This window comes from Anarhichas minor, unplaced genomic scaffold (genome assembly GCF_050575085.1).
Source record: "Anarhichas minor isolate MPS153535 unplaced genomic scaffold, ASM5057508v1 ptg000045l, whole genome shotgun sequence".
Classification (NCBI taxonomy): domain Eukaryota; kingdom Metazoa; phylum Chordata; class Actinopteri; order Perciformes; family Anarhichadidae; genus Anarhichas; species Anarhichas minor.
The window spans coordinates 3,122,135-3,146,104 of record NW_027466491.1 but is presented as its reverse complement, the minus strand read 5'-3'; the positions used below and the strand labels follow the sequence as shown (position 1 = coordinate 3,146,104).

At 42.9% G+C, this 23,970-nt stretch overlaps 1 protein-coding gene across 1 annotated transcript in view; it reads right to left on the bottom strand.

The window, feature by feature from the left end:
• Window positions 1–23,841, bottom strand: part of znf800b (zinc finger protein 800b) — a 31,670-nt gene extending 7,829 nt beyond the window's left edge. Inside the window, exons 1-4 of the mRNA XM_076111586.1 lie at window positions 16,519–23,841; window positions 4,990–5,090; window positions 2,507–2,831; window positions 394–489 (exon numbers count right to left, since the gene is read on the bottom strand). Of these exons, the coding sequence (XP_075967701.1) occupies window positions 394–489; window positions 2,507–2,831; window positions 4,990–5,049 (481 nt within the window). The 5' untranslated portion in view covers window positions 5,050–5,090; window positions 16,519–23,841. The remainder of the gene's footprint in view (window positions 1–393; window positions 490–2,506; window positions 2,832–4,989; window positions 5,091–16,518) is intronic.
• Between the last annotated feature and the right edge of the window lie 129 nt (window positions 23,842–23,970).

Below are 23,970 nucleotides of genomic sequence, written 5' to 3'. Positions count from 1 at the left end.
TGTCCTTGGCATCTATTGCTCTTTTGCCACTGGCGCAATAAGGATGACAGCAGGAGATAATCACGCTAACCCACAAAATGTTGGCTCTGCCTGGGAGCAGTGGCAACCAATGAGTGCCTCAACCCTTGGTCATCGCGCTAAAACTCAACTCGGCTGGCTCACAACATGCGACGCGTGGACGACGAGAGAATAAGATGCTTTGCGTACTTCGAGAGCTCAGGAATCGGAGCTGTTGGAGCTGCTGTTATAGAACGAATGGGTCTGCATCTTGGTGGTTCAGTTTTAGACGCTGCCAAATATAAAGACTGAGATCATTTCTGTCATTGGCAAAAACACTTGGGCCGGGTCTGCATCATAAATAATAATAAATACAAAAAACACACAGACACGAACCTGAGCGGAAGCATTCAATTATCTGCTGAATGCCAGATTTGGAGGTCTGTAGCGGCTGCTGGAGCAGAGGAGGATCTCCGGGCTCCACACAGAGACCTGGAGAGAGAGAAACAGATTGCTTTTTTTATCAAAGCCGGCGTATAATTACATGAGAGGATGACAGACCTGGAGAAACACACACACCGTCACCTGGGGATATGGGGGACCTGGTAGGACACAAAGTATACTGCAGAGGGGGGGGGGGTCCAACAGTGTTCAGAGTCTGTGTAGTGTTTGATACGACCTAAACAGTAATGTGACCAGGAGGAAGTGTACTGATGTGTATTGGAAAATGTTTTGCTTTGGCTCAACCTCAATCATCAGAGAGGGCGGGGTCAGCAGCACCGCGGTCCTGGTGCTGCACGGGATTTCATTTGATTCACTGACCCGCTTTTACGCCATCTTCACTTTTGATCCTTCGATTGCCACAATAACACAGTGAGGTCATCACGTTTCACCCTTCATGTTTCTGGTTCCTTGTACACTCTGTTGATCTAGGGTTGCACTCCCTGCAACCCGTACTAGTCCATAACAGGCCGAAAATAAAAAATAAAATAATCTAGCATTTTAACGGCCAACATTTACATTTATCCTTTGGACGAAACATTTAAAATAAAATAGCAGGCTTGGGTCCTGGTGCAAGCTGACTGTGTCTCCATGATGCACACACTGGGATCACCGGGTGGGGAGGTAAAGTGCTCTCATTCTACCCGTTCTCATGCATTTTCTTTGATTCAGCGTCAATGCTATGTTAACATGTCATGGCAACGGGCTAACAAACAGAGACGTAAACAGCAAGAGCAGACCGATTACACTCACACACATCACCACAGACCTCACGTAGCTACGTCTAGTTTCTAACATTATATTGATGTAAGAGAAGGTAACCGGGAGAACATAATTTAAGCTGCAACAAAAAGAGCATTTTGTAACAGAGATGTCGGGGACATTTTCGGACCTAGCACCTTGAATTAACGCCAACATAAATATTTGATGACTTATTTCTAATCAAAGATTAAATTACTTCTCGAGACTGGTGCACTTTTAGAGCCTTGTTGGCCCCATATCTGCTTAAAAGAACACAAACCCACACTACAGGGTAAACAGTGCAACATGACAGAGTGTGTGTGTCTGTGACTGAAGAAAAAAAACAGCAGACAGACTGACACACCCACTAAGACGCAGACAGAAAGAGAGCTGGAAGTGTGAATGACAACTGTGTGAGTGGGTGTGTCAGAGAGAGAGATGTAGATTATGTATGAATGTGTGGCAGAATGTCCCCCCCCCCCCCACACCTCTCCTCGGCTATAATCCGAGCGGGGCAGGTCAACGACCCGCCGACCTCTCCCCCCCCCCCCTCTGCCAGAAGGTCAAAGATCAGCCAATCAGAAACACCGGTCCACACAAACAGCTTCCTTTTACTATGAGTGGCGCCTTCCTTTAGCAGCACTGTTAGATTTGCATGTGAATCAAGACATCTGCATCTGTTTTTAGAGGAAAGCTACGGTGAAGGAAAAGCAGAGAGGAATATGGGTAAGCCAGGCCAAAAGGAAGGAAGGAAGGAAACATGTCAGCATTCAGGAGAAAACGTTACATTGTCAAAAATGTAGCTTTAATAGCCATGTAGTAGATTTTATAATCCAATATCAATGGGATAGCTCGGCTTCAGGGTCAGGAAACACACGAGCTGTCAACTGAGGGAATAAATCAAAGCGGGCGGCGCAGACAGCCTGTAGTCTCAAGACAAGATCAACCTCAGCAACATTTCTATGGATGAAGTGGTTACACCCCGGATAGCAATGTATCCATTCATTCAAGCAATATCGTTTAAGAATCTTCTTTTCTTTTTCTAATTCAAATTTTACGTTATTTTCATTATGTTTGACATGTTAGGCCAAGCAGCAGTGCACGCTGAACGCAGAGCCTCCTCCGGTTTCCATTTCCTCACACACACACACACACACCATGTGATGTCATCCGGTGAAGCTCCACTAGAGGCTGACAGACAGTTTTAGCGAGGACGGGGATGAATCAAAAGCAGCAGGAAGTCCAGTGGGAGGAAAACTTCACCCACCTGTGTTATGACCGCCACTGGCCTCGGTCTGGCAGATCTGGTCCCTGGTCGTGCCGGTGCCGCTCCCGTGCGACTCGGGCAGCAGAGGGGGGATGGGCTTCCACAGAGGCTTGGCCTGGAGCTGGGCCGCGGTGTCGTCCTTGTCCTGGACTTCCATCGTAGTCTCCGTCTGGTCCGAATTCTCCGACGGCGCCTCAGCCGGAGCGGAGGTCTGGAGCTGGGCTTGATCGGAGGACTGCTCTCCTCCTCGGGGCTCCTCCGGTGGTGGGTGCTGGGGGCCTGGCTGGAGCGGGCCTTCCTCCATCTCTGTCTGACCAGCAGCCCTCTGTGGGACCAGAAGCAGACATGAGGATATGAGCTACAGAGAAAGCATGGTGCAGATCCAGACACAAGGAGGAAAAGGACTCAAAGTAATGCCATTATAGTGTCTTTGTAGAACAACATGTTGCATCTAAAAACTGGAAAATGCCAGCTGTGCTAATTTCATCCCCTTTTTTTTAATCATCCAAGGTGCTTGAGACGTTGCGCTCCTGTTGCACCTACCGTTACTAAGCAACCCTAACCTGCGTGCTGTGATTGCGGTGATGATGAAGCTGTAGCAATAAGCCTCACTGACTAAACTAAACAAAGTCAGAACAAAGATGAATGGATTCGTAGCACTGTGAATCCCTCACAGTAGCTTTACTGCTCGATTTGGATGAACTTTCAACCAGATGTTGAGACGTCCTGTGTCCATGGGACGGATTGTAAATGTCGAGGTAGTACTGCACTAAAACGATGAACTTGAAACAAAAGAAAGGCGCTTGGGAAAGTTTGCGTGCTACGTCTAGGTGGACAACAACGTATTATCTTTCAGACGATAATCTCAGATGTGTCGGTGGTGAGGGAAGCAGCAGACATTGCTGTCTGCCACAGTGAATAGTTTCCTCACACTGCCACTAGGAGGCGCCAAAGTCAGAAATGTTCAAAGTCAACACATAGCGTGTTTAAGAAAGAGAGACGCTAACAATCTCGTTCAAATGACTAATAGATAAAACACACACACACAAATGGATCATGAATAAATAAAGAAACACTGGCATGAACCCAAGGGAGGACAGAGTGCCCATCTTAGATGAAATTAATCTACACCCTTTGCTGGAAAAACAAAATCCATATCGTTGGGCAGAATGAGGTGTCACAGTGTGTAAGTGTGTGTGTCTGTGTGTGTTGTCATGTCTCCTGTGCACCCACAGACTTTGTAGGGGGACATTAACCTTGTCACACAGAGCCACCCTTACATCCGTCTTTGCGAGTGTGTTGTCCGTGTGTGTGTGTGTGTGTGTGTGTGTGTGTGTGTGTGTGTGTGTGTGTGTGTGTGTGTGTGTGTGTGTGTGTGTGTGTGTGTGTAGCTGTGTCTCTTGACCAGACCTCCCCGGTCTTTTCTCCCTTCCCACCCACCGATTTATCCTCATTTTCTCTCCGTGTCCGTCTCCCTCACCCCTCGCGTCCCCCGCTGCCCTTGAAGAGGGATAAATGACTCCGCCGCTCGGACGCGTTACAGCACATCAGCGAGGACAAGTGGGCCACTTGGACACAAACGCACTGTGCATACCGCGGCGTAATCAAATGACCATTAAATAGCTGAACGGTGTGTTACGCTCAGCGAACCCATCCGTGCAACACACACGAACCATCACAGCCACTGAACACAAACACTGCTTACCAGTGGATCGTGTGGAATGAAACCTATTTCATTCAAATCTAAAACGTCTGTGTTACTATGGCAAGAAAAACAAATCTTCAACATCTTGACTGTCAATCAACTATTCATGCCTCATGTTATTGTTCATTGAGAGGGGCTGAGCATGAAGCATGACAAGGGCACTGATTAGTAGGTGGACTCACCATTAACTTCCACTTACTGCTCAATAAAACCACGAGGTGGAACAAAGAACACAGTGCTGAGACCTGCAGTAAACAGGGTGGATATTCTCAACTATTATTCAGTATTCACATATGTTCATATCAAATGGAATATACCTTATATCAAAGTATAATCTCATCTGATGTTTTCATTATGATCCTGGAAACAAATACTATCTGACAGACTGTAATGAATCCTTTCTGAACAAAGTGCATTACATTAAATGAGCAACAGCTGTCTCTGAGGTGCTTCCTAGAAGGGGAGTATGTGGATGCATCTCAATACTGTGACTTTCATCGTATTCTCTGGTGTTTGAGCCCAAACTGTAAACCCCTCGTGGAGGTAAAGGCTGTGGTATAAACAGAGCATGCTGTAATTCCCCTAAGAACAACAAAAAGTATTAAGACATGAATAAATAAAGAAACAAAAGTATTTGCATACAGAGCTGAGGGTTAATGACCCGGGAGGTCGAGTCGGACATGTACATGTTGGAAGTATGTTTTCCACAGGCTGACAGTGAAGGGAGTGACACTAGACAATAACATCCAGGCATTGTAGTCGGGTTTGTTTCCAGTACCTCCAGTCTGCGGAGACAGTGGGCGCTCTTCCTCCTGGTGGACTTCTGGACCTTCACCATGTCTCCAAGAGGGGCCTTCTGCTCCAGCACACTGCTGCAGCCTGCAACAACAACAACCCACATGAGCCAAGGACATCCACACTTCATGAAGCACTACTGCTGCTGGGTGTAGGGCTAACATATATGAAATAGTTGTTCATGTCTATACCTGAGCTTCTCAAAATATAGAAATAGATACACTTATGTATAGATTAACACCAAATGGCTAGCCGTTACCTGTCTGTGTGTACATATGTACGTGTATCTGCAGTACAACTACACACAGAGCACCTGTTGCATTATTGTAAGGACAAGAAGATAAAGCAGTAGTTATATACAACATTATTGGAGCCCCACAGGTTATAGAAGCAGTGAAAATGTTAACATGTCTTCATTCTCTTAACACTATTAGTGAAAAGAAACTCGGTACATGAACAGCTCATTTTGAGGTACTTGTACTTTACATGAGTATTTCCATTTTATGAAGTTGTTCAAAATAAGTCCACCTTGACCAACAACATTAAAGTACCGCTTACATATTAATACATCAATAATTCAATAGCTTATCACCGACAGTAGCCACTCTGCATTATTATAATGGAGTATTGTTATACTACATTGTTACTTTGATTGTAAATGAGCCAAACCTCTCACACATCTGTAAGACATCACAAAGTGAGAGTCCTGGCAGGTTAGTGAGCAGCATGTCATTATATATTCTTATGTATCACAACGCAGTAAAGATACTCTGCTTACTGAGGGTGTGTTTTACTTTGATATATTCTCACATCCACAGATGCACCAACCAGATCCCCTTCAGTTCAAACTATTTTACAAGTTAACGAAGTAGATTTAATCCTAGAATCAACGACAACGTTTCACTTCTGTTGCACAACTGTACGACACATTTCTGTGCAGATACGTCGTGTGAAAACATGTAGAATGCATCAGAAAAAACTCTCTCATAAGAACATAATTAAGTATTTTAAAAAGGTCACAGTAATTGTTACCCAGAATGCTAATTAGGCTGCTTGTCATATTGCTGACAGGACAATTAAACCCATGTTACACCCCCACCCCCCCCCACCCTTACTGTGTTTGAGGCACACTAGGGAGTACTCTGGCTTTACCAACAAACACTAATGGTATCTGGGTTTGTCCCAGGGGACCTTACAATGCTAGGAGCACTATTCCTGTATTGGGGATCTGCATTAAAAACCAATATACGAACAAGTACTGTTGTAGCCAGCATGCATAAATATGCATACATGTATATATGAAGCACATGAGTCACTTCTGCTGCTTCTGAATTATGTGCTGGGATTTGGGGTCAACATATAGCCTCCTTAGTTCTGCTTTATTACTCAGGAATATAACCAATGTCAGGATGGATATTTACATTTATAGTTATATATATGTTCTCATTATGTTGTATCCTCAGTAGAGTCTACTGGGCAACACATTCAAGACAGTGTTCATATGTAAAGCAGTCTATGAGCCCCCTTTATTATAATTACGTATCACTATTGAACCCTAACCTCCGACTTCATTAGAATCGATTTCTAGCACAACATCACCGGTGATGTAGTGTTTGATGCTGCCCTCTAATGGCTGTCTATGTTACAACAGCTTGGTCTGACAGCCACATGCACCTGACACTGCACTAGTTCAACATGATTTAGTAGCACGACGTCATGCTGAGCGGCACACGGCCATCATTATCTGTCACCAGGGTCAGCGGACCAACTGATAACTGAAAGAGAGAGAGGTGCTTCATGCAGTTTGTGTATAAACACCACAGGTGTCCTAAACTTATGGACATCTGGAATAAGCAGAGAAGCAAGACAACAAACAACTGTGCAGAATATCAGGGAAGCACTGATCTTTGATAATATCTCGTTTTCCAACTATGGGGAAACTTAGATTACAAAGTGAACTGGAGCGCGTGCAGCCTACAGTGAAGACACACTGACACACCACGATACAGCCAAACGTCTTCTGCACAGGCAGGCCTCCACTCGGGTCTATTTGTAGTCCCGCCTGATCTCCAGCAGAGGGAGACAAAGAGCACACTTCAAATGTTTTTTTCTAAAAGTTTTGTAGTCTGCTGATGACTCCAAAAAGACGAGACAGAGAGAGAACATGGGAACACAGGCAAGGGGCCACAGAGGGGGTTACCCCCAACGTATGTCTCACTACAATACAGCTGAACTGTTTCAATAACACGTGCACAGTCAGTACATGGGGCTCTGCTTGGTGAAGCAAAGAGGAGCAGGTCAGATGAACAAATTATCTTCCAGAACGCTGCCAACACAAAGACACCGCGTGCATGAAAAGACAGACGGACAGATCGCTCGTATTGCCTTGTGATGGGAAATGAAACACTTTGCAAGGTAACAGCTGTGTAACTCATGTACACAGGTACGCTCCTGAATAAAGAGGCATCGTGTGATTAGGAAGAGTTTATGCACAGAATTAAAACCACTCAAAGCGTGTAGTTTGTCCCTGAATTTAGAAAAAAAGCGTAAAGTGAAAGACTAATTAAGAACGGTGCAATAAAATAACAGCAGCGGCTACTTGCAGTGATGGAGACGCACACAGTTGGAGCAGAGCATCGCGTGGAGAGCAGACAGTGGAACGTTCAAAACAAATGTGGGGGATGAACGTAGCTCTTGGCTTGTTGCGCACTACATTCAGTAGATTATATTCTACATAAAGTGTGGCAGGATCTGACGCCGAGCACCACAAACCACAGTTGCATCAAACTATAAGGTGAAGACACCGGAGAGATGCTACAGGTGGAGGATGTGTTTGAGGTTTAACTGAAATCTAGACACAATTAATTTAAGAGGAACCATTAGATCAAAATAATTCAAATTCTAGAAAAATGAAGAGGAGGGATATTAATGCATTATGCGCCTTTCCAGGTTCTATTTATATCAGGGAGGGAGATTAACACTAGCCATTAGCTATAATGGGAAATTAAGTGTGTCGACCCTACCGACCACTGAAGTCAGGAAAGGTTTTACTTCCTCATCTAACAGAAATAACAGACCATTTGAGTTGGAATAAGACTTTGGAGTGGACTCATCCCTCGGTTAGCCCTCTCCTCTCACAGCAAAGATCTACCTCGGTAGATCTCTGAGGGGTCTGCATGCTCTCCTCATGTCTCATGTCCACTGTCTAAAGACATGGAGCTCTGCTGAACACTTAGCTTAAATTGTGAGCTTCAGTGGAATCGATGCTCTCATGTGTTAGCCTGTTAGCCTGTTAGCCCTGTGGCCCCTGATGACCTGTTGATGGTGTTGATCAGCGGTTCACCTAAAGCAGGCATGTCCAAAGTCCGGCCCGCGGGCCAATCACGGCCCGAGGTCAGATTTTATATGACCCGCACCTTCTGTCTTAAAATGCATTATTTATGGCCCGCCAGCACAGTCAAAACGGAATGAATAAATCATAAAAATTCAACATGCAATTCCTCTTTTTACCTCATGGTGGCAGCACCACTCTGTAACTGTCTGGCTGTTTGAAATTGGCTCTGACCCTTGAACTGTCATGTTACGGCAAGTAAAAAAAGGAAAGTCGATAATGAGGGCCGCCGCTTCCAGGAGAGATGGAGATCGCAATATTTTTTTCACCGAAAACCGAAACAACTGTGTCTGCCTAATTTGTCATGAGACTGTTGCCTTGTTTAAGGAATATAATGTAAAGAGACACTACGACACCAAACATGCTAATGCTACAACAAGCTATCAGAGAGCGACCGAGCTAGAAAAGTGAAGCAACTCCAAGATAACTTGGCCTCACAGCAGCGGTCCTTTTCACATGAAAACATCATCAAAGTAAGCTACCAAGTGGCCATGGTAATTGCTAAACATGACAAACCTTTTACGGAAGGTGAGTTTATCAAAGACTGTGTTATGAAAATAGCAGAAAACATAATTGCCCTGAGAAGAAGACAGAGTTTGCTAATGTTTGCCTGGCTCGTAACACTGAAGAGCTATCATCAGATACTAAGAGACAACTTGATTTTTTTCGTGAGCCTGTTTCATGTGTGTTGAACTTAAATGTGAGACAACTTTTCATTACCCTCACTAAGTCATATTTAAGATTGTCTTGAGGTGAGAACATTGATCGGTTTCTATGTAATTAGCTTTTAGATGGCTTGTTCTTTGTGTTATCTGACTTTCAAGATGTGAAAGAAAGGCAGAATAGTTGTTGAGATGTGGTCACACATGAATGCTTACATTTGGTTACATTGCTATTTGCTGTCATTGAAAACAAAATGATTAAATAACAATGTATGTATAGGCTACTTGTATTGTTTAAAATAATGTCAGCAGGGACTGTTGACCCTTGGGCATTTTCACATTATCAAATCTGGCCCTCTTTGAAAAAGTTTGGACACCCCTGTGGTAAAATAACAATGTCAGGAAGTAAAGTGACATTTTTTTATCAACCTGACAAAATTACGTTCTTGTGGGAAAAAAAGAAAAGAAAAGGCAACAATGTAACTTCTTTACATTGTAATAGAATATAAATAAGTTACATTGTATCAGAATGTAACTTCTTTACATTCTAATAGAATGTAAAGAAGCTACAGTGTATAGAATGATTCTATTGAAGTTATTCCTTTTTTAAATGTTTTAGACGAGTCACTAATCACTTAAAAATAGTGATTATAGCTGCTTACATTTGGTTACATTGCTATTTGCTGTCATTGAAAATAAAATGATTAAATAACAATGTATGTATAGGCTACTTGTATTGTTCAAAATAATGTCAGCAGGGACTGTTGGCCCTTGGGCATTTTCACATGATCAAATCTGGCCCTCTTTGAAAAAAGTTTGGACACCCCTGACCTAAAGCGTGCTGAGATACAATCCAGCACCCTGTCAAACTCATGAGCAGGTACTAGAGATACATAATGATCACAGATCAGATGAGTTGAAAATGAAGACCTCTATGCATCAATAGAACTGGTCTTTGACAGAAATCAATAAGCCTCGTGCAAGATAGTGTTTGACTTCTCAGCCTAAACCTCTCTCACGTGTTCCTGTGAGTTTTGCTCATAGGAGCGTTCCAACTCGTGTTCACCAAACTGTCCTGAACAAACTGGTCACCTGTTCATGACTCAGTGTGAACTTATGAGATTTGGTCATTATCATAAATCAAAAACATTACCCAGCAGTGAAAGGAAGAGTTACTGCTCCAATGCAAGTATCTCGGGTCATTGGTATAAATATTTTAAATTAATTAGAATTTCAGAATCAAACTCTAAATTCACTCAGGTTGAGGTGTTTAAAGTCAGACAAGTGTGTTTCCCTTGTGAAGAAAATACACATCTTCTGCACTTGGCTGCACAGCTTCATGCCGAAGAGAACATTCAGAGAATGCGGAGAAATTGGTGAATGCCACAGATTCTCTTAAATCACTTGTACATGCCATTTAAGAACAAATGTGACAGAATAAGAAATGTCAAAAGAGTGCTTTTGTTTACATCCACGGTGCCCTTTTACACGGTAATCAACTGCTGTGATTGTCCTGGGATACTTATTGGGAGTCTTATTTAATTGTGCAATGGCACCAAGAAGGTTGCAAATCCCAACCCAAGACCAACCGTCTAATTACTTTGCTGAGAAGGTGTTTCATAAAAACCTGACAGGTGCTGATCGGGGCTTAAAAAGCCCAGCGTGGACAACCGTCTGACCACATACACAACCCTTCCAGAGAGACTATATGTGCTACAAAAGGTTCAGAGCAAACACATTTAGACACACAAATGCGCCGATAATACGCTCGCACACTAACACGAGGGACTCTCCGGTTTCCGTAGCAACAGACAGCCGTGGTTGTGAAGTGGTGACTCCTGTTCGGACTCAGATAATGAGATCCAAGGGGTCCCGGGCTCAAACCCAGGATGGTGTTCATCCACAGTGCAGCCCCTCACTCTGCCGAACACTTCAGACGGGATGCTTTCTAATGATTTATTCTGTGATAGAATCTGAATTGTAAGTCGCTTTGGATAAAAGCGTCTGCTAAATGACTGTAATGTAATGTAATTCTATTTCTGTAACGTTGAACATCCATCTTATTCCGCTCCAAACGTATACTGTTGATTAGGTGTGGAATACTTGGAAAGCAGTGACTATTGATGTCCTGACCTTTGACTTTTAGGAATCAAACACATCCAAACAACAGCGGCAGAAAGAAATACATTGTTCTGGATGTCAACGGATGTGCTGTGGAAATATGAGGAAGAAAATACTTCGCTGTTCTACACGAGCTGAGAGACCAACTTCATAGAGATCAATGAAAACAGCTGATTTTATTTGAAAATTAACCTTCCTTCCTCCCCTTTGTAGTACTTGATGGACAACTGTTGATGAGCAAGGTAACACGGGAACAATGGCTAAAAGATGAATAATATGAGCCTGTATGAAATTAATGGGCGAGATGTGACTGAATGCCTGAGGCAATAAAATAAAAACATCTGAGACTGACGATCCTAAAAACTAATTATTTAAGGCTAAACAATGAGGCATCATCCTCTTCTCAGCGATACACAGCTATCACCCTGAACAGCCTGGTAACTGACCCGGCTTCATGGCTGAATTCAATCTATAATTTCCCAATTTAAATATTTGATCGTCCAAACAAGTTTATTTTCACACACTGAGCCTTCTTAGCAACAACGCTACTTCCTGAGCTCAGTAGTTCACAAATACACCCGATGACATCTTCTCCAATGTCACATACTTCATGAGCAAATATGTTTAAATTCCATCTCCACTGATAATCCAGAATGAATTTTATTTATGCCAACCAGAAATCAATTTGTCAAAGCGCTTCCCTTTTGGGAACGCCTCTTATTTTAGGAGGAAATTCGGAACAGCACAACTTCCTCCTCTCTGGAGCCTCAAGGAACCATGAGCCTGTCATGTTTCATCATGTAAGAGGGTGCATAATATATATATATACATATACTGTATGCTTTTATGCATGTTTGCTTTACATGTTTGTGTGGATCGAGAGCCAATAGATTGCCTGCAATCACCGCTGCCTCCTCCTAGTTATTTCCGATGGCAGCGTGGCGGTGGTCTGACGGGACTTCCTCCTAATGGAGGGACAACACAACACTCACTGACGTGATGCTGATTACTGGCAGACGCACCAGCAGCACCACCTGACCACGAGGTAGGATGTGAACGACTGTGCGGCCTGCTGACAGAGTTCCCCCGCGCATCGTATTACTGAATGGTACAGTCCGTGTTCTGTTTACTTCTGGTTCTCCTAAAGTTGGAAATCTAGGATATGATGACGCTGCTGTACTCGGGTCGCCTTTTCATTGTCGGCGTATCAAGTTAGACTTGACAAAAACAACAACGTATATATAAAAGATAGATGGCATATGTTCTGAAAGCTGAACGACCACCACATGTTTTCCCGAGGTATCACTATCCGAGTCCTCCAACAAGACTTTATCCTCACCCGGTGAGTCTGGCTGGTTGTAGTTTACCGCGTGTGTCAAATAGCACCTGAGGATGCTAGACATGCTGAACTGAGCTGACTGATGCACTTGACAATTGTAAAAATACATTAAACATAAATAAAATGCCACTGACTTCAGGAAGTGGTCACCCTGTATTTGTCTAATCGTACTGCGGGTGACGGTAATGTCCCATGTGACAACATTAACACAACAACAACACGTGATCTCATGTGCAAACACACACACCAGTTGTGCGCGATATTGCGAGTGTGGGAATATCACACCACTGTATTTGGAGAACTCACAAATAATAATCACTGTGGCGACAAATCGTTCTCTGCACAGATTTCTTTTGCAAATAGAGAATTACCTGTGGTGGTGCACATACACACCCACACATATGCAGAGGTGTGTGTGATGCATACACCAAGATTATACAAACACCAATTCAGCCTCCAAAAGAGCAACTTTCAGTATCTACAAAAATGAAGTGCTCAACGAAGTTGAAACAGATTGAAACATAAGCTGTTCTGAGGTCTGCAATAAGCTCCATCAGCTTGATTTACTGTGATGTACAAAGATTATTTTGAAAAAGCGAGCGACTGGAAATCTCTCACTGTACTAACCCTAACCATCAAAGAGTATGACGGCAGCGTGCTGACTGACAGATAACATACAGTAGTTGACTTCCTTATTGACTGGCTGGACACCTTAACGTCCGTCCCCTCTGTTTACCTCCATGAGCGGCAGGTTAATGGGTTTGTTGACCGACTTAACTTAGCACACTGGTTTGATGAGATGACTCAGTGACGTGAACACAACAATACATCATTACACTGACTGAATCATGCGGTGACATCATTGAACTGTTGCAGTCAGCAGCCGCTCTGGTACAAAGCGATGGTACCTGGGAAACTTTCATCAGGAGAGAGAGACGAGGACAAACTCAGGTTACTAAAAACCCACGAGTCTCATGAGGTGACCGGAGGCCAGCTGAGGTCAAAAGAACGCTAACAACATTGTAAATATGGAGCAACATATATAAAAGTATTTAAAATATAGAGGCCAGTGCTGGTAACTTCGGGCCAATCTGTCTTTCCATTATATTTGTGTTCCTTATAACCTACTTTGTTATCTCCACTCATGTCCTAGTTACCCATTCATACTCCTCCTCAAGGTTAGACTGGCCATCTTTGCTGTGTCAGAAGTACGAACTGATTAAATAACTTGTCAACACATGTACAGTAGAGCCATCTCTACATTTGAATTTAGTCTGAGCCAGGTTCTCTGTCAATGTGCAATGCAAATCAAGTTTCATCAAACAATCATATCCTAAAATAACAGCCACATGCAGGCTCCAAGTTGCACCAATGAACCTTGAATTGAGCCGTACATTATCATAGATTGTTTTATATGAATCTCTACCTTTGAGAAGATATTTTCAAGGTGTGGGTATTAATCTGTATTCCTTGATTTGGTTTTAACTGCACCTGGAACATTAGTGGAGACACTGCCTGACTGAATCTTCAGACTTTTTTATCAAAGCACAGGAAGTGGATACTGTCACCTAGATGCAAATATATAGCTGAGCCACATACAACAGCATTAGGCAAGATTACAATAAGGTCCAATTAAATGAAATTGCACAGATTAAAATACTGCAGTTTAACATATTCAAACAGTTCAGTCATATTCTCTTAAAGCCAGATAATATATTTGAATGCTTACCATAGAATGCTTTATATCAAGAAGTGTGAGTGTTACCAACCAACCGGTACAACTGATCATATATGAATAACATCTTTCCCCTCAACATAACCCTATACATGTTGTGCTTGCTGGCTGAATCTGCTCTTTGTAGTTCTGAGAATTTCGGGACTTTCTGCCTCGTGAGTAAGTTCTCTGAGCTGTGGTGGATGAAACCATGCGCAGTGCCCAAAAGCGCAACAGCAACAAATAAAACGTCCCTGGATATAAACGCCCTGCTCATCTCCATACGAGTAACGCGTGGCGCGCTGTGGATGCAACAACAACGACTTTCCAGTGTCCGAGACGTAATCCAGCCGTATTCTCTGCGCTGTTAGTGAAGGTTTTACGGTCACATCACGGTCCAGCGGAAAGACGTTTATCCACACTCGAGCGACTCCACGATAGCCACATGCACCGAGCGCCATGAGGGAGAGCCGGGCGGATATACTCAACTGTAGCGGGTTTAGCCAGCGTGTGTACGCATCCACTTACGCATCGCGGGCAGGGCGAGGAAACGTAACCATCCCGAGGAAACCGCGCGATCTTCCGCGTTAACACAGAATCCCAAATCGGAGCACAATTGGAGAGTGGAAGCGCACGGCGATCGTTGCCGCCCGGGTCTGTGTCTATTGGTTTCCTTTCAGCTGGGGCAGCGTCAGCACACGCACACACACACACACACGGTCTCCATTTGCAACTCCATCGCCCCCCATGGGCGTGCGAGGCCGCGGGCTGTGACGCAAATGGCACTGGGTGATTTGCAAATGACATATCTTCGTAATTCCGCGTCGCCGCCGCGGGGACTAGTCCAAATCACGAGATATTACACACGAACATCCATCCGGTGGTGGGTAACGGGTAAATAAAGGCGGATGAGCGGTTCGCTCTACGGGGATGCGGTTGCATAACTCAGGAAACTTAATAAAAATGTGCTCGGGTCGAGCGATGTGCAGCCTCCCCGGCTGATGTTTTGTCGGATTGTTTCGGTTTGATCGCGATGGCCCGCGCCGTGACACTCGGCACGCGATCGGCCCTCGACTTTAGGTCACAGGAGGAACCAAGCGGAGCGTACACACGGGGAACCGAGTGGCCTCGCTATGGTGGATGTGTGGCCAGTGCTAGGACGCATGCACGTAGCTGACGGGGGACGACAGGACAGCCGGTGTGGGACTTAGGACCGCATTCACAGGCCATAAAGGGCCCGCATGAATACTATTGTGCTCTTTTATCCAAGAGTCCCCAACTATTTACAAAAGGTTGGCCAACACGCGCGCACACACACACACACACACACACACACACACACACACACACACAAATATCGCGGCGAAATGGTGGCGGCGGTTACAGCAGCTGCTGCCACTGTGCCCTGCGCAAAAGCAGCGAGCACAATCATTGCGCAGCGCCGGACTTCCCCAGTTTTGTGCAAACTATGTGATTCGTCCAAAATACTTTTATTTTTTTATCTCATTCAGGCTGTCCTCGTCTGGCGGGCAGCGAACCAGAGCGCAGGGCAGTCGCCATTCTCATGGCACGATTTGCATCGCCCCCATTATTCCCGAAAATCTCTTTTTACACGGTTATATTGTCCGCTTAAAAACCACTATTTTGAGCCACAATGGGACAGCTTGACTTGATCAAAGGAAAAGCCAAGTACAAAATGTAGCTTTCGAGCCGTAACAGTGAGGCCCCTCGTACGGATTGCAGCATGGCAGGGGAGTGCGGCGTAAAAATGAGCTAACCCGAATAAAATACACACAAAGACAAGGTGCAGTGCTCCCACAAAGACGTCCATCGCCACCCTGGTATTAACACCAAAGCACCCGTGGTCATGTGAGTGAGCCTGGAGCCGGCGAGGATGGCGTTATTAGGAATATAAAACGCTGCGTTTTGCGGCTCCGTGCCACCTTTTCCAAGAAGCAGCTTGGCGCACAGGACCGGTGACCCTTCCATCTTTGCGCGTCCTTCTACCGAGCGAAACCACCAACTATCTCGCGTTTTGACGGTTTACTGTTGAATATAACACACTGCAGTAGGTGATTTCATCTTTGAGGGGGTAAACGCGACGTGTAAAGGCTGCTACAAGTCTCCGAAACTATCCCTCTCCCCGCCGCGGCCAGGCAGAAACAAGAGGGCGATGACGCCATTTTCTGCAAAAACAACCACGCTCGGGAAGCCAACGCGAAGGAGGTTTAACCCGCTCCGCAGCCCTCTAGTCCCGCTGAAACGTATTCAAAACAAGTCCTTACCTTGTGAACGTTGGATGGGTGGTGGGATCGTGTGTTTGACGAGGTGAAACTACGCGGTCGCGGCTACTTCGTGTCCGGAGGTTTGTTTATTTCGCCTCCCAGCGTCCCCGGTTCACTCTGAACAAGTTCGTCTGCGAGCCGCTGTCTTTGTGCACCCAGAGGAGCCTCTCAGCATTGAAACCGGTCTCTGCGCAAAGGTGCACCCTCTACGTCCAATTCCAGCTAGAAATGTCGGTACTTCAGGGCGACACTGCGAAGAAAGGAAGGGTTTGACATCTTTCAATTGAGAAAAGTTCAAGTATTTTCAAGGTTTTAATCAAAGGCCACGGTTGTAGCGCCGATTTGTCCCCCCTCGCCCCCCAAACGCGCAACCTTTGAGGACACAGAGCTCTCCACAAGAGTCCACGACGCAGACGCAAAGATAACACCGGGGTGGATACACCCTTCCCAAAACTTCATAGGCTACAAAAGCTGAAATACTTTAAATCACCAATTAAATAAATACTCATTCGCCAGAGTAACAATTAGATGCATCGACCAAAAGTGACGTTCAGAACTTTGTGGGCAAAAGTAAATGGCATCTACACGTAAAAAATATAGGCCGACACATTTGGTATATTGTATAGTCCAGGGCATCACTATTATCTCCAAAACATCATTCACGAGCAAAGGACACATTCAATATTGAAATATGATATTTGAACGTCCTGTCCACTTGATGTGGAAGCAGCTGTTGATGAACTATCCCTCATTAGTGTTCTCTGCAGACCTTCCACGAGGCCCTTGACAAAACCTTTGCAGCTAAATTAATCACAATACTGATTCCAGTTGTTGTTGTTTTTGTCTCTAAGCCAATACAAATAACATCGCCACTGAGTCTATCAATAGTTAAACCAAACACACTCATTTTTGGCCAATTGAGAATACCATTAACTGTTATTGACTATTTGTTTTTAAAGTATGCCTAACACACAACTCGAGACCGTAATATTAATAAACCTAAGTGGATTCTGAGCTAACGCTAACTATAGTAACGAGTCACGGATAGCCATGCTGCTAATGTAAAGCTAGCTACATTCATTTAGCAGTAGCAGAAGTAACGTTAGTTGTAACGTGAGCTAACTTAAGTTATTTATGTCGGATAACGGTCACTGTTTAGCCTCACTCCCTCATGACTTTCCCTTTCGTATAACCGACCCCAGAAAACCCAAACCACGATGATGTTTAGTGGTGTTTAGATGAATAAAATGACAGGTGTTTTGGGATATTTTCGCTGTAATTAAAATCACCTTAGAGCCATTTCACACCAAAGCTAACGTCAGCTAGCTTAAGTTCAAGAGCCAAGCAACAGCTACAAACGTAACAAAGCGATGTTGTTTTTACACTGAGAGGTGGCACTGCCTTTTATCAATGTTTTTAAGATATAATAACTATACTTTGTAATCTCATTCCAGTAATTGTGGACACTAAACTAAATGTAATACCATGCCTAAAACACCAATTGCCTTACCTTGTTTCCAGGTGACTGAACAGAAAGGTTTATGTTATGTCGTTTGCCTCACTTCTTGTTTGCAGAAAGATAAAGGACATTTAAAATATGTCCAAGAGATGCACAACTTTGACAGCAACTTAGCTGAATACTAATTCACTTTCAAAAGTAAAAAAAAAGCTCCATTGGAACCAAAATATTGAGCTAAAGTTAGCTAGCTAATGTATTGACTAACCAACAGGTGTACTTTTTAATGAGAATAATTAGGGGCAGCTGGCTCAAACATTGTACATGTAACATTTAGGTAAAAGATGGTTCAGCTGAGTTTATGCAGGTGTGGTGAGGTTATTCTGGGCTGGTGATGGAGATAAGGATGAAGGGGTATAAGCAGTATTTGCAGTGACTTGATGAAAGTTTTGTAGGAAAGGGAAACATATGGAGTGAACAGAAGACTGCGGTCAAATAATATGACTTATACAACCTTAATAGTATTAGCTGTGTTACCACACTTTTATAGAAGCAATATGTCATTTCCCTCAAAACATGGCATCTCATGGACTACTGTTAGTAAACTAAAACTAAATAATTAGGCCACTGAGAGTAATATAAATTGTTACACAAGTAGGCCTACTAAATATTTACTTAAGTATCATAGTGCTGAATGGTGATACAACAGAGTAATATAATTGTACACGGTAATAGTACTTTAACAAAAGCATTATAGTCTAGATCCATCATACATGGGAGTTCACTGTGTAGCATAGTTTGTAGAAACAAAAAGTTGTGTTAACCATTGGAGTACTTTAGCCTACCACTATGTATATCATACTGTGGAAGTTATGCAACTTACTGTGTTTTAGTAAAATCAGAAAGTATAGTACTAGGCCTATAGTGTAGTAGAAGAATGACATAAGGTATAATGTACTAAGTCAAGTATAGTTGTGCAGTATTTTAAAAGTCTTGATGGCGTGAATCCAAACAAAACCACTATGACCGTTAATAAATACCAGATTATTTTCAATGGTATTTCTTTTATAGTAAGGGTTATTAACTTTTTAGTATATTTGTATATAATGCTATGCTTTTTGATTTAGTACCTCAATGGTATGCACTTATCATTAGTGATCGAGGACAGCAGGCTTTCCTCAAGCTGTTTGCGGGATCTGAGGTAAGATGTGTTCAAACCAACCAATGAGCAAGAGAGTCAAACTCATTTGAATGAACAAACTGCATTATCTAAGTGAACTCAAGATGCTAACGGTAAACACAGTACACAAACCCATTAAACTGTAATTGGAACTTTACGGTTCGAGATTGAATTAGAGTATAGTTAAGAAAAGTGTTCCGCTTAAACAAAGCAGCTACTTTAACCAGAACAAGAAGGACATTTTGATTTGGACCCATTGTGAACAAATTGATGTGTTTCACCTGTTGTAAAAGATCTTTCTTCAACATCTTGAGCTACTCATAAAAAAATATATATTTTATCCAGCCACCAGGTTAGGCAGATTTTGACATGTGTAAAATAATACAAACATGCTCTACCTATCCTGAATACATCCTACAAGTCTAATTTCCAATAAAGAAAAACACTCAACTCATTGAATGCAAAGTGAGTAGAAAGTGGGGGGATTTGAGAAGTTCTATAAGAGTTATAATCCCTGCCAGCTCTTTCCTTTGGGCTCATGAGAGCTCACAACAAAAGGTGCCCACCACTATCGCCTATGCACAATTAACTAAAGCACCAGCATTATTCCATTATCATAAGAATGCTGTTTGCAATGGGGGGAGAAACTCCTCGGCATTCATGGACGTTCGACCGAATAGAGCCCAGAGCTTTTATCTTCTCAATTACATGCAGGCTGCATTTATCACAAAACCTAGTGACATGTTTTGGACACTTTTTGTGCATGACAAATAATTAGTTGATGCTGGTAATTTAAATAGCCTGTTTATAATTACAACGTGGACTACAAGTGGGCCAGGAGGGACCGGTGAAGATGCGGGGGTGTAGAATACAACTTGATTCCAGTGGGATCCCCTTTTGTAAAAGACAAACAAGATGAACTGATTTAACTGGGGGGAAAAAAATGTTGTTATCGTCTATTAGGCTTTCCAAAAGTAACACGTTATATTAAATATCATGATTGACAAATTTGTAAATGTAATGAGAATGTTCAACTTTCTTACAATTTGTGGAAATAAGTAATATTTCATTAAAAAACGTGATACATTTCCTTGGATGTGTGAGTTTCTGACATCCTCGGCAGTCGGCGTGGTGGCTCCCGTGATTATGAATTCAGAGGACGACCTGTGCAGTAATTGTTCCTCCCAGCAGGAGCCTCGGAATAAATGAAGACTAAATAAGGGTCGTCCCTTACTTTGAGGTTAACATCATTTGTTCTGCATTGCATGTCTTCCTGAGTGCTTTTGATCTGATACGTGGCTGATGAGATTTGGGGTCGTCTTGGAGTTAACTGACCACAAGGTGTCAATGTTGTTAATAATGTGTTTTTCTCTCATCTCGGTCCCCCTAATGTAAGAAGCAGAGTGAAGCAGGGGGTAGAAAATGCCTGCTGGATGTCATGCTCAAATTAATCTAATTGGATGTAGCGATTTGTCTGGAGAGCAGTAAAAGATGGCAGTAGAGCCATCTGTACATGTAGCCACAGTTACACAGGCCTCTGTATTTCAGACTTTACACATACATAACCTCTGTGACGACATTCTAAAACTACCATGATGGTGACATAATGAAATATATACAGTGTGTTGAAAGCTGAATCTTTCCTCTTAAAAGAACAATGATGTTTGGAAAGGGTGCAGGCATATATGAGCGACATCGTAGCGTGCTGTGCAGAACAGGGATCATGAAAAAAGAATGCAGCAGCTCCTTTTGTGGAGAAAACCTCATAAACTCCAGCCTCAGATGCAAACGTCGCAGCACGTCTGTGGGGCTACACACACATTCAGCACCGCTCCTCCTGACCATGCAGTGTTGTACGTTTGGGCCACGGTTTCCTTCTCTTTCATGTGTGATTTTAACTTTTCTTCCCTCCAACTTAGATTCTGTTTCATTCTGACCTTTGTCACATGCTATCTCCATTTCTCAGAAAAGATAATTACCATTCAAAAAGGGCCAAACGGGTGTCTGTCTAGACTCACTTGAACTATACGGGAACTTATGAACGACTTGACTGTTCTATCAATCAAACGGCTCGTAGTTTGCGGCCTACAATTGACCCTTTTCACATAATCCCCAACCTGGACTCTCACAAGCCAGAAAAAAAACATCAACATATGGGTTGATGAGAGACTGTAATCATCAGATTCATCTGTTGGGCCTGTTCCAAGAAGGTTTAATAAATGATCAGGATAACTTTTTGGACTAGTTTAAAGAGACCTTTTTGGTTCTCAGTAAAGTCAGACATACAGTAAATTCCATTGAGGTTAAATTGACTGACACTTTAAATCAGGCTACAGTATATTTATAGATAGCTGAACAGCAGAGTCTTGGGTCAGGGGCTGCTCCAAACAACCCCCTATACAGATGTTCTGAAAATCACACAATCTTACATTTAGAAATGAAAAGTTGAATTGATAAGCAATAAAATGCAGTCTGACTCACAGAGCTTTTGCTGTTATAGTCTTACTGACCACTAGCTTACAAGTGCTAACGTTATCATGTGACAGTAAACTTCAGGTAGATGTTGTTTAATCTGTCACTCCCTGTGACTTCCTTTTGGACGCTGCAGCAAAAGTTAAATAATCTTGCTTTAAAGTTTATTACAAGTATTATTAGTGCTAAAATGCGGGAACAGTCATTTCCAATCTCTCCACGCGGATCATGTTTCTTTTCTTGCTTTTCTAACTCCGTCTCTAGTCACTACTCTCTGGGGGTCTACAGTCAGACTTGGGGACAAATTGGTTGTTCTCCACAACAAGAGGCACTTGCAAAAGCTGAACAGACGACAATTCTCAGTCATCGCTGTTGGAAAAATGTTGACAAAGATGCATAATGACAGTTAGTGTTAACGAATCTGGGCTACTACAATAATCATTATTTTTACAGTACATGTATGCAATAACTGATCTCCATCATTCCAGGGATGGTGATAAAGACTGGACTTTGACAAAACAAAAATGGCTGAGCAGATAAATCCAGATAAATGCTGTGCTCCCTTTCTGAATCAATCTAATGTGCATTAAACGTAGCAGACGGGAAATGAAGCGGGTAAATATTACAACATTTACTTAATCAGCAAAATTATCAAAAACTAGCTCCTTTGTAAGGTTGATTTTAAATGTAGTTGATTTTTTCCCTTTAGTTAATTCGTTATAAATGATATGCGGGTTCTACCCCAAGACACACATTTCTTTATCTAGAAAAAATGGCGAATAACTGCGGCACAGTCTGTAAATAAACATGAACAGAAGGAATGTGTTGCTGAAATTCTGACGAGACAGTCACTGTTCAATATCATAACAAAAACGCACTATTTTCCTTTTTCCTGACTTCTTTTCAAAAAGATTCACAGGTAAGGACAGGCAGAAACCCACAGGAGTGTGTCAATGGTCGGCGTTGTGCTCATGTCTGATTACTGCCCGCAGTGTCCTTTCATTTTGCTCAATGACCGACCAGAGCAGAGATCTCAGTTGTCCAGCTCTCTCCACTGTAAACAATAACAACATAACATCAGTGCTACAAAGAGAGAACGGCAGTCAAATGGGAACCACAGAACAATGTGGTTCCCATTTTCACAGTACATTAGAAAATCATTATCGACAATTTGATCCATGTTGGAAGTTGCATCATCAAAGAGTTGCCAAATGCCGGAGCGAAATTATCTCACCACCTTCATTGGAGGTCAAAAGTGACGGGCGACGTCACTAATGGGGTCTGGTCTGGGAATCAACATCATGCTCCAAAACGTTGAATGTGCACCAAGACAGAGGATTAAAATACTGTATTTAAAACTAAGAAGTTGGTCGCTAATAAGCAGTGTTAAAAAGCACTAAGATCACTAGTTATGCAAATAATTATGTGGTGCAAAAAAAAATTTGTTTTTGGTTTCGCTTCCTTGCCAACATGTGATTTCGTGGTGAGCAATATGTCTTTAGAGCTGAACCATAACCTGATAAGTCATCCTGCTGTGGAGGAAAAGTAAATTAAATATCCTCTTTCCCTTTGTTGTTGATCAAGCAGGATTCTGGTTACACAAAAATACAATACTGCATACTGTGTGTGCACCGATTAGTAAACATGCTTCTCTTTAGCAACTATAGATATTAACCATGTTCATCATGTTAGTTTAGCGTGTTAGCATTCTGCTACTTAGCACGAAACACAAACTACCGGAGGGTCTGACGGGGACGTCTACAGTATTGGACAAATTGGATTGTTGAGCTGATGATTGTGCTACACGAAGCATCGGGGGAATCTCCAAAAGTCATGAATATTTGTACCAAATGTTATGGCAATCCATCCAATATTTGACAAGCTATTTCACGAAAAGCCTCAAAAATGTCAACCTGCTGGTGGCGCTAGTCAGTAGAATGGATCCTCTTCATCCAATAGTTTCCGTCTGGACCAAGGTAGTGGACTGACTGATCGACATCTCCATCACCGGAGCCAGGATGCTGAGGGGTGGGGGTGGGGGGGAGGATGTTGCATGTTCTCTCAGATTATAGCATGGAAGCAGACAGCGCTCATTAGTGTGTTCAAGAATAAAAAGGGCAGTTAAAGATGCATCTGGTAAAAATGTAAGCATAAAATACATAATTGAAGCTCCTTTTTTTTGAAACCCTGAGAACCACAGAAGTCTTATTTGCTCTGCTTCAATAACACGAACATTTCATGTCTCCCGTCAAGGATCACTCAACACATGCAGAACAAACACTCATCATCTGTGGGACCTTCCCCTCCAATTCAAAAGCTTACATCTTTGATTTACAAATAAAAC